The sequence below is a fragment of the Dipteris shenzhenensis genome, chromosome 17 (genome assembly GCF_047967505.1).
Source record: "Dipteris shenzhenensis isolate YYH24624 ecotype China chromosome 17, Dip_SZ_1.0, whole genome shotgun sequence".
In the NCBI taxonomy this organism is placed as follows: Eukaryota; Viridiplantae; Streptophyta; class Polypodiopsida; order Gleicheniales; family Dipteridaceae; genus Dipteris; species Dipteris shenzhenensis.
Window position 1 is genome coordinate 28,676,416 of NC_141612.1, and position 12,224 is coordinate 28,688,639.

Genomic DNA, 12,224 nt, shown 5'->3' on the forward strand with positions numbered 1-12,224 from the left:
AAGTGGGATTAAAATACCATTGGGAAAGACTTTCTGGTAGACATCAAACCAATACCAAAAAATTCCCAACAATTAAGCAATTACACTGATGAAAATGTGGATAATATGCCTTCCCTCCATGGCAAACTAGAAGGAAGGGGATGTTTTTTGGCGAGCCTGCCCAAAAATGACGAGCATACTCTCTCTCTTCTCTCTTTGAATGTATGTTTCCCTCTCTCTAATGGCACATGTACTCTCTCTTCTTCTCTACTCCCATCTATCCAGTCATCCCTCTTTACACACTCCCAGTAGAACACGTCGCCATCGTCACGAGCGTGTGGCCTCACGGAGATGGCATGCAGGTCACGTGAGACGGATCGCACCGCGCAGGTCACGTGAGACAGATCGCACCGCGCAGGTCACGTGAGACAGATCGCACCGCACGTGGTGTGGAAAGAGGTTGTGAAAGAGCATGAGGAAGGCCTTTCACGTGTGTGGTCTTCCCTGCCATAGCAACACACAATAGCCATGATCATCGTTCGGCACAATGCCCTGCACCATCTCTTGGCCCTCTTCATCACCATCGCCATAGCCACTCTCTGCTGGTGCTGCTGGCGCAGAGGCCGACGCTCCTCCCCTTATCGCCATCGCCAGCCCCCCCTTCCTCCTCCCCCAGCTGCCCTCTCCCTTGCCTCTTCCCTCCACTTCCCCAACCTCCCCCCCCAACCCCCTCCCCTTCCCCCCCCCCCTCCCCCTCCCCACCTCCTCCTCCCTTTCTGCCTCGCCGACCAGCTCCTCATCAAGAACTCCGAGTGTGCCGTTTGCTTGAGCGCTTTCGAGGCCGACTCTTTGGTCACCGTTTTGCCCCTCTGTAGCCATGCTTACCACCCGCCTTGCATTGACCAGTGGCTCGAGTCGCACAAGGATTGCCCCATCTGCCGAACCCAAATTGGGTTTGACATGCCGTGATATGTCGGGTGTACGGCTACTAAATTAAAGAGGAGTCCCTCTCCATTCTTGACTCTGATCGTGTTTATACTGCGAGTCTCTTAAGTGGGGTTATCCATATCCGGATATTCAATTATGGAGATGGATTTGTTTAGTACACAGAAGTGACAGAACCAACATTGCTCATATCAAAGGCAGGCATACGACTGTGAAAAGTTACTCCGATCAACGAGGAAATCGGGAACCTCAGAAGTCAACAACTTGGGCTTCATGTTGCTTTATAATGTAAGGATTGTCGAATTCAATTTTCTGTATATTGTAGAGACATCTGGTTAAACGTTGGGAATGGCACTTTGATACATTGCATTAATGTTTAGAAGGTTCAGTTTGGAAGCCAGTGTATAGGAAACTTCGAATGATTTGCAAACTGAGAGAGAGAGAGAGAGAGTTCTTAAAAAAAGAAAGTGTGTGTGAGCGAGAGAGAAAGAACCAAAATAGAAGGGGGCCACATGGCGAAAAATGGTGTGGAACACTTTTTTAAGAAAAGTGTAACGATGCTGCCTGGAAGGTAGTGCTAACAAACATGCAATCGATGTAAAATGATTTTGTAAAACTGTGGGCGACACGTGGTGAATGGGGAAGACTGATACGCGTTGTTATTATGTCAAGCCAATGACTCCTTTTCCTTCATTGATCTATATTTTATCGAAAGTTTGCCTTAAGACCGGCAGAGGCATTCTTAGTCATCTTCACCCGTTTTGTGATTAATCAAAGAGATGGCTTGAGAGTTTTGCACCATAGTAGATACCAACTTGGTCTCCGCACCCCCTGCCCGCCCCCTTAGTACACCTGAACACTGCCTTAGAGAGAGAGAGAGAGAGAGAGAGAGATGTATTAACGTCCACGGGAGACCTATGGGACAAAGTACATAGAAAAGCAAACTCATACAAGCCTCAGTGGGCTGAAGCAAAGGGTGCGCTAGGGTCCTTGTTGAGTGCTAGTCTATGCGAACAAAATCATAATCATGAATAGAAATAGTCAACTGCAACTGGATAGTGGACCAGATCAATCTATCTAGTATGAAGTACAAATTGAAAAACAAGTCAGTCTCGGCGATGGGACTCAGAAACAAAATCAGAAACCGAAGCGTGGTACAGTGATGGCTCTCTGGTAGGCTACAAAGATATCTTGTATCTGTGTGTGTCGAGCTATCTCGCGCTGCGGTGGGGGACGTGGTCTCCTCACTCTCTGAACTCTTTGAGCTATGTCCAAAGTGACCCCTCGTTTCTGTCGGTCCCCCCTGAGGAAAGTTATGATAGGTCGGAGCTCAATAGAGTGTACTCTGGGGACTCTCTATCGCGCATGTGGTCTCTATGTCCCTCTCTTGGTGGTACCGTGTTAGTTGCTAATTCAGACCGATCTCATGTCGGCTAGGTTGGGCAAACACAAAGAAAATGCTCCTTTGTCTCAACCGCTGCGTACATAGCGTGCAGACCTGTTGCTCTCTGGGTATACCTGCTGCTCTCCGTGCCTTGATCCTCAATTGATGGGACGAGACCCGCATCTGACCCAAGGCCGACAATGGCGATCTTGTTTGGGGTCATGTTCTTGAAATCCTGCCGTTTGTCTTCAAAGAGATAGCTCACAACAGTTTGATGGATCTTTGCGACGGTATTTGGGGTGTCATCACCGGGGCGGGTCCCGATACAATTTGATGGTTTGGTCGAGCAGTCACAGCAAAATCTGATGGTGGACGTATGCGTGCCATCTTCGGAGAGCTGTGAGATATATCCTTTGGACGAAAAATAGTTAGTGTGTGTGTGTGAGAGAGAGAGAGAGAGAGAGAGAGAGAGAGAGAGAGAGAGAGAGAGAGAGAACACTATCCTCAGTGCATGGGATACTCCTCTGTCCTCGAGATGCTAGGGGTCTGATAATGAATTCCTCCTCCGATACTCTTAAGAAGTGGTCGCGGTAGAACTTGGTCTTGGTAGGAAGTTCTTGGTCCCCCCCAAAGTCCGGGATGTATGAAGTTGGAGGAGGTCTGACCGTATGATATGGTTGATCTCATCTTGTGGGATCGCGACTCAGGAGGTGCATCAATGCTGTATTGAAAGGAGGGAAGCCTTTTCATTTGGATACCGTGCCTGGCAAGCCATGTAGATATGCGTGCATACCATGTGTCTGCCCCGCTCTTTGTTGGCCGTCTGGATGACTCTAGGGCCAACCTCGGAAGTCTCCAGTGGGGGTAAGTCCCAGACTCTGTGGATGAAAGTCACTATCTAAAAGATGGCATCAACTTGGAGAGGTGTCATGGCGAACTCTGCCTGTACTATCTCATGTGGGACTGAGGGCTTACATCGGATCATCTTGGACCCCATCGTCACCTGTAGCCACTCGAAGCTCCTCCAGTCTGTCCTTGGGAGATCGCATCCCTAGAAGGGTGCTGCATACATGGTAGCCGGTTGCACCAGTGTGTCAAAAAGCCAGCCCTTCGTTGGTGGATCTTGAAAGTGCGCCTGGAAGCATTGTCGCTCTAGTCTAGCCAAAGCACTACGCCCTCGTGTGAGCCGTGCCTGGGCGGCATGGGTCATCGTGAAGATGGGTCCTGTGAAGACTGCTCCCAAATATGCGTACGACTACACTTTCTCCACTGGCTCGCCATGATAAGTGAAACTAAGTTGGCGAATCGCTGCTCATGAGGTGTTGAAGATCATAACCTTAGTTCTCCCAAGGTTGACCGTTAGGTCTCTCTCTGTGCAGAACACCTCTAAGGCCTCCAGATCTCTCTGCAGCCCCTCTGTTGAAGAGGATATAAGGACTATATCATCAGTGTATAACAATATGTGTATGAGGAGATTACCTAGTAATGAACCCTCGCCCCCCTAGGCGATCTATGAAAGATGTGATCTCATCGATGCAGAGTCCAAAGAGAGTCGGTGAGAGAGGGCAGCCCTGCTTCACCCCAATTGTGCTCTCGACCCAATCTGATAGACCACCTGGAGCACGGACCCTACCTCTGACTGACTCATATAAGCTCATCACACCCCAGATCAACGTCTCTGGAATTTGCATCTCTTGTAGTCTCTCGATCATACGGGATCGTGGGAGAGTGTCGAAAGCCTTTCGAAAGTCTACGAAACATGTGTAGACTTTTTGATGTTTGAACCTCGCCTCCTCAATGACAACCCTCAGAGTGAAAATGTGGTCTAGAGTAGAGTGCCACCTCCTGAATCTTGCCTGCCCTAGTGCTCGCTGTCGCCGTGCCTCTATGACTGTTGATCTCCCTCTCTAGTACCGATCCATAGATCTTGGCCAATGTGTGGCCAATCATGAGGGTGTGATAGTTCCCAGTGTCCATGAGGTCTCCTGCTTTGTGTATCGGCACGATAGTGGTGGTGCTCCATGCTGGTGGGAGGCCGTGACAAACTGCAAGGTTAAACATCTGTGCAAGAATCGGGGCTAGAGCCTCCTGCCCATGTGCCAAATGCTTTGTCTGTAGGCCCTCATGATCCTGATGCTTTCCGGTTGTGGAGACGGCGAATTGCAGCCCGCACATTCTGCATAGTGAATAGATGGCAGGTAGTGGGCCTGGGCATAGCGGACATGTCTGGCGGTGTTTGCCTTGGGACGTCATATATGGAGCATGCATATGTGTGCCATACTCTTGGATTAGTAATGGGGATGGGTGGCTTTCCCTCGGAAAGAAGTTCCCATCCAGTGGTCGGGTCTCCTCCTCGAAATGATCTGATGATCTCATCCATCCGGTGTGTGAGGAAGGCTCGTCTCTTGCGGTGTGTCAACCGTTGAAAGATCCGCTGTGCCTCGTATGATGTCAACTGACCCAAGGCTTGCTCCCGTGTGAGGTGGACTCACATCTCTCTACACTCATCATCAAACCAGGGGTTTTGAGGCATCTTCCCATCTTGTACCCGTGCAGATCGGGTCGTAGGAAAGGATTTGGTAGCAGCATCTTGTATCACTGTGACAAGGGTGGCTGAAGCGTGGGCGAGGTCTAAATCTCCCTCCAGTAGGGCCGGAAGCTCTCTGGCTAAGTGACACATACACTGGATCAAGGGCATGTTCAAAGTGGATCTGGGTACGGGCTGCGGTAGGAACTCTCCCTGTGACTGGCGTAGTAGCAAGAACATTGAAGGCCAGATATGAGTGGTTGGCTCCGAGTGGGGGGGGGTTACAATAAGGTCATGTATACGTGAGACAAAAGACAATGGGCCCAATAGGTAGTACACTATGCTGGTCCCACCTCCATGTGGGAAACATGTGAATCCCCCATTATAGTTGATGAGAGAGAGAGAAAGGTCACACCGCCTATATATCCTGTAATACTTCTGGTAGCAAGCTCAGCTCCTCTACTAATGGTCTAAATTTCGCCTAGCTGCTCCCTCTGAGACCAAGTGGTCTTGTTGGCATCCCATGAATCAGACCATGTCAAGATTGGCATCTCCTCTCAATCCCGACCTCCCTGTCCACTGCATTTTGGAAACAATCCTTTTCAAGCTTGGCAAATACGTGTAAGTATTCTTGATATTCAAGGGGAAGAGTGAAAAAAGTTTCTCCTTCCAAACCTTTCCTGTCCACTTCCAACGTCTTTTTCTAGGCTTTGCTCTAGAAACCAGCAAGCAAGCTTTGCCTAGGGCTTTATAGAAGGGGAGCTTAAATAACCATTTACTTGCTAGTGAGGCAGATTTAATGCTGCATGAAGGGATACCCAGGCGCCTTGCCAAGGCAAATAATGGAGTCTCCTCCCTCCTTGTTCTTCCATTCATAGAAGTCTGCTAAGTTCCCTCTCTAACCTGGTCGAATGAGACTTGTTAAAGTACCACAGGCTGCCCAGATATACCATCGCAACAACAATCACATATTTCAGAATATAGGCACAGATTGTCTTGTGGGATGCTATTTTGATGGATGCTTTGCACATGGATGCTATTTTATGCTGACAGACAACTTTGACACATTGTAGTTGATGCACTGATAGTGCTATTCTCTCTTGGATGAGACATTATTGATGCTTATGCCCATGGACGGTGTTTATGCTTGAGGAATTTGGCTCTTATTGGCATGGGGTTTGCCATTGTCTTGTCATTGCGGGTTGACATTTTCTTTTGAGCCAAATTTGCTCATATAGATGCATAGTATATGCACATGAGTCAGTTGCTTTGAGCTTAAGTTTTTGGTGATATTACCTTCCATATTTGGAGTAGGTTAGTCCAGACAGAAGGTCAGCTGTACAGGATGACAGGTAGCTGGTCTGGGTCAGCTTTGTCTGTGGTTGTCTGCAAATGCGCAGCGGGTCGGCCAGTCTGTGGGGGCCAATATAAGTCCTGCATAAAGGCCCACCTTGGGGTCCTTGGTAGTTCAGTAGTACAGTCCCTTGGCAGCAGGTCTTGAACAGGAAGAAGAGTTGTAAGGAGAGGTGTCGTGGCAGCACTTTGCCAGCCCTCTGAAGCTCCATAGGAGCACACAGACTGACATATGTTGGAGGTGTTCTACGGAGGTAGAAGGCAGCATATGGAGGTGCTTACAGCCCACATCTGGGAAGCATCTAAGCTGCGGGATGGTGATAGGTTTAGCACACCATTTTGTGTCAGGGTTTGCATATTATGGAGCGTTCTATAATACATTTTTGGGCTGTTCTACTCCATGTACATGCTCTAAGTATGTGTCAGTAATCTACTTCAGCGTGCAAGACGGAGTCAGATTTGTTTTGTGCATTGTGAGAACTGGGGGACAAATCTTCTGCTGCAGGAGTTGGCTATAGCTCTCTAGTTTTAGAGAGACATGAATAGTTTTTCTAACATTCTAGAGATTGGTTGAAAGGTTGAGATGATCTTGTGTAGACCTGAAACTGGCAGGCAACCATTTCTTGGGATGTGGTGTGCAGGGTGTACTAGACATCGATCCCATATAGGCTGAGGTATTCGCCTATGGGGGTGTGTTGAAGCATATGCTTCACCCCTCATGCAAAAACTACAAAATAGCTAAGGGGCCTAATAGTGGAGGCAACGCATCAATATGCTGGCATATGGGGGATTAATAGTTCCATATTTTTGTGGTGTGATGAAGGCACATTGGGCTCCTATCCTTGGATTCCCTTTTGGGATGACGAGCTTATAGGTGGCTAGGTGATTAGGCTTCTGTCACATCAGCCATAATCATAGGAGTCTATGGATTGGTTGTGGCGGGAGAGAAACCAGAGGGTTGGACTATCCTTGCATAAGTGGGGCCGAAAGGGATATGGTCCAGCAAAGGGAAGCCCATGGGAGGGCTTTAAAGGTTTCCTCATCTCCTGGGTGATGCATAGGTAGTCATCTTTCATTAGATACCCATCTTTCAAGGAATAGTGACTGGTAGACTGCCCTTCTTGCACTTGCTGTAAAATCTCACCAATAGTCACATTGTTCATTTGGGGTCTTTGAGACAGAGCATGTGCCACTTTGTTCCGAACTCCCGGAGTATGGACAATCTGAAAATGATACATTGACAGCATGTTTGCCCATTTCATGTGCTTCTCGGAGAGTTTTGTCTGAGTCAAAAAGTATCTCAGTCTTTGGTGATCTATTTTAATTGTAAAATCTGCACCCAAAAGATAATGCTTCCATGTATGGATGGCATGAATTACAGCAAGAAACCTCTTTCTCATAGATTCCCAGATATCTCTCTGCATCCCAGAGTCTCCTGCTCTCATAGGCCACTACATGACCATTCTGATGCAATGCAGCCCCAACACATTCCCTACAAGCATCACAATCCACATCAAATGGCTGATACAAATCTGGAACTATCAAGATTGGCTCTGTGGTCAGCTTCTTTTTGAGTGTGGTGAATGCTTTCTTTTGTGGAATTCCCCATCTGAAAGCTGGATTTTTCTTAGTAAGGTCGTGAAGTGGAGCGGCTATGTTCGCAAAATGCTTGATAAATCTTTTGTAGTAAGAACACAGGCCTAGGAAACTACAGACTTCATGCACAATCTTCAGCTCTGGCCATTCTTGAATGGCTTGGATCTTTGCTAGATCCATCCATATCCCATTTTTGGATATTATATTCCCCAAGTAATTGATCTCTTCCAGGAAGAATTTGCTCTTCTTGCTGTTTGCATACAGCTGGTGATTCCGCAGCTCTTGGAAAACTGTAGCAAGTTGTTCCTTGTGAACTTCTTCAGACTTAGAAAAGACAATAATGTCATCGAAGAAGGTACCCGTGAATTGTCTGTACGGTCAGAAGATACGATCCATCATTCTATTGAAAGTAGCTGGGGCATTAGTCAATCCAAAAGGCATCACTAGATACTCATACAACCCAAAAGTAGTGCCGAACGCTGTCTTATGCACATCCGGAGGCTGTATCCTCACTTGGTGATAACCACTATTTAAGTCTATCTTGCTGAAAACTGAAGCCCCATTTAACTAGTTCAGCACTGTTGGGGTAAAGGCACATTGCCAACCTTTCATTAAAAGATAGGACACCTATGACTGTCTTAAGACAGTCATAGGGTAAACCTAATCCTAATAAAACACAACTGAGTTTGTGATGTGGCTCATCACTTCACACCCGCACATCTTGGAGTTCTCTCTCTCTCACTCTCTCCCTCTTGCTCTCATTCCCCCTTCATGGCCCTTCAACTGGTATCAGAGCCATTCCCCTCCACTCCCTAGCCAGCGCCGTACGTCGTCCGTACATCTGTACGGACGAGCTTCGTCGATCAGGGCGCAGGCGGCGCAGCAGATCAGGGCGCAGGCGGCGCAGCAGATCAGGGCGCAGGGCAGCAGCGTGTCGAGCAGCAAAGGCGGCGGTTTTTCTTTGCATTGCGCAGGTCAGGGCGGCGCAGCATCGCGCCACCTAGCAGGGAGCAGCACATCGGTGCAGCGCACAGGAGCTGCCGCAGGCCTCCTTCGCGCGCCGTACATCTGTACGGCCGTACAGTCGTACGGTGGCCGTACGTCCGTACATCTGTACGGACGGCCCTCTTCAACTGGTACAGATTACTGTACTGTACGTTGACAGGTCCTACAGCAGGGAGCTGCTTCTGATTTTGTGCAGCAGGGAGGTACATTTTTCGGTTTTTTTTTGGGATCTGTGTCAGAAGAAATTTTTTTTTCTCCTTGGATCTGGCTGTTGTACAAGTACAGCAAGTACGAAAGTACAAAAGGCATTTTTGTTTGGGGAAGAAAGAGAGGTGGAATAGCATTCTGCTCTTCATTCCTCTTGATTCAGGGTCATTTTTCAGTTCACAAAACTGTCTTATCTTGAAAGTACAGCAAGTACTTTCATTCATCTCGTGCTTGAGGTGAAGAGAACCACCGTGTGTGGTTGATTGCACAGTTATTCTGTTCTGGGAATGTAATGCCTTGATTTTACAAGAGGACATATGCTTTTACTGGGTTTGAATCTCAGTTCACAGGTGAGCAGATCATAGGGCTTTTACCCGGAAGGTGATGCATTGTATGCCTTGAGGCAGTGTGGTGCCAGAGTGCACACATTTGTCTTGATTTCGGCAGTGTTGAGGTGACATTTTCTTGCAGGTCACATTTCTTGTGCAACACTCAGAGAACTTCAGTTGAGCCACGCTTGGCCAGGGCGCATCGAGTTTACTCGGTCCCTAACTGTCCATCGTTGACAGTGCTCAAAAGGTTCCTCATTGAGTATTTGTATGTTGGGATCTGTGTATGTCATTTCTACACAGGGCAGTATATGCATTACACTGGTGGATGATTTTGTCAGAGAGATTTTCATATTGCATGCTACCTCAGTGTTGAGGTGTTCTCTACTTGATTCAGGTGTCAGATCAAGGGGCTTTTGCCCAGACTTTGTTTGATAGCACTTGGGTTACCGACAGAGATCTTCAGATGCATTTTCTCCCCTTGGTATAAGGGTGATTGCTTGGGATTTATCCCATTTTCTGTTGCAGGTTTTGTGACAGGCTGAAGTGTCATTTTTTTTTGGGTGTTTGCCAAGTGGTTTCTGCAATTTAACTCAGTGCAATACCTCATCTGAGGTGGGAGAAGTGATCAGTACAGTCAGTACAGCAGTGTTTACAGCAGTGTTTGTGCTTTGTCAGATGATTATGCACTGTTAAGCACTTGTTGAGCAGCTGCAGCAGTCTGAAATTACTGTTTTTTATGCCTCTTTGAGCACGGTACAGTGTGTCAGAAGGTACAGTATTTGCAGGGTCATTTACTGTTTTGCTGCAGATTTTCCTGACAGTAAAAACAGCACCATTGAGAGTGCTTCTGGCTCTTGAATAGAGCAGGTTTTTTCTGAGAAATCAGAATTTTTATTCAGCTTCTTTTTTTACTTCCAGGGAGTCAGGTACTTTCCTTATCTGATATGGCATCAGGGGGAAGTGATTCTTCGATTCTGAACATAAAGAAACTGGAAGGAGCACACAACTATGCATTATGGGCAGAACAGTGCTTGAATGTACTTCTGTTAAAGAAGATTGCTAACCCCATAAGGGTGAAGGGTGTCAAGCCATCTGACATGGCAGCTGATGACTGGGAAGAGCTTGATTTGTCTGCGAGGGCAGCTATCATGCTCACTATTTCAGACACTCTTGTGTTCAATGTACAGGCTGAAAAGACCTCTTATGGTCTATGGCAAAGACTAGAAGAATTGTATGCCCAAAAGAGCTCAGCCAGTAAGGTTTATTGGCTGAAGAAGCTGGTCGATCTTCGCATGAAGGAAGGTACAGCTATGACCTCACACTTGAGTGAGTTCAATGCCATCTTTACACAGTTGATTGCACATGGGTTGAACCTTGATGAGGAGTTCAAGGCTACTTTCTTGCTGTGTACCCTCCCCGAGAGTTGGGACACTTTCAAGACCACCCTGTCAAACTCGAATGTCACTCTTATTTATGCTGATGTAGAGAGCTCTCTCCTTATGGAGGAGATGAGCAGGAAGAATAATGCGGGCAGCAAGTCTTCAAATGCTTTGCAGGTACAGGATAGAGGCAGGACTCAGCAGAAGGGGAGATCTGCTAGTAAGTCCAAATCCCGCAGTCAGTCCGGTGACAAAAAGGACATTGAATGCTTTTATTGTGGCAAGAAGGGACATGTGAAGTCTAAGTGCTTCAAGTTCATACGGGATCAAAAAGCCAAGAAGGCTGAATCAAAGGATGCAGGAAATGCAAGCAAAGGCAAAGGCAAGGCCAAGGCAGATGACTTGGATGCAGTGAATGTTGCAGCAGAGGATAGTGACAGTGACATACATGATGTTTTATGCTCTTCTGCTGTAATAGCACATGCTTTGGTTATTGATGGCCATGACATGCACACCTGGCTCTTGGATTCAGGTGCCTCTTTTCATGTTACTCCTGATAGGGAGTGGTTTACTTCTTACATAGGTACTCATGGAGTTGTTCATCTTGGAAACAACTATGCATGTCAGACTGCAGGGATTGGCAGTATACAGATAGTATTTCCTGATGGACGCATATTTATGCTTGATGGTGTCCGCCATGTGCCGCAAATCAAGAAAAATCTGATTAGCACTGGCTTATTGGATGACAGTGGTTACCACACCACATTTGGGGATTCCTTGGGTGATTACTGATGGCCAGGCTGTAGTGGCTGAGGGTTTTAAGAGTGATACCTTGTACCCTCTTTATGTTTCCAGTGTGGGTAATCATGTTGTTGCCATAACCGAGCTGCCAAAGGTTTCATTGTGGCATAGCCGGTTGGGACACATGTCTGTTAAAGGAATGCAAGAACTGTCACGTTTGGGTTATCTGCCGCCTCTTTCTTTTTCAGATTTGCCTACTTGTGATCATTGTATATTTGGCAAGCATTCTGTGACTCCTCGTAAGAGGAGAACTCCCCAGAATAGAGCACCACTTGATCTAGTGCACACTGATTTGTGTGAGATGCCACAGTTATCACTAGGGGGTGCAAAATATTTTATTACTTTCATTGATGATGCCACACGTAAGGTGTGGGTCTATTTCTTGAAGCATAAGGGAGATGCCTTAGATGCTTTCAAGAAGTTTGTTGCTCAGGTTGAGAATCGGACAGGACGCAGGTTGAAATGCCTCAGGTCCGATAATGGGGGTGAGTATTTGTCACATGCTTTTGTGCAGTTTTGCCAAGCTAAGGGCATCAAACAGGAACTCACAGCCCCTCATAATGCATCTCAAAATGGTGCAAGTGAGCGTATGAATCGAACTATTCAGGAGAAGTTTCGATGTATGTTGTCTTATGCTGCATTACCCCATGGCTTTTGGGCAGAAGCCGTGCAAACAGCAGTTCACATTATTAACAGGTCGCCAAACAAGGCTTTGG

At 47.1% G+C, this 12,224-nt stretch overlaps 1 protein-coding gene across 1 annotated transcript; it reads left to right on the forward strand.

Annotated features, from left to right (window-relative positions):
* The first annotated feature begins 431 nt into the window (after positions 1–431).
* Positions 432–1,270, forward strand: LOC147891943 (uncharacterized). Its single transcript, XM_087388887.1, has one exon. It carries the CDS (start codon positions 508–510, stop codon positions 946–948), a length of 441 nt encoding a protein of 146 aa, XP_087245013.1. The 5' UTR covers positions 432–507; the 3' UTR covers positions 949–1,270.
* Positions 1,271–12,224: the final 10,954 nt, after the last annotated feature.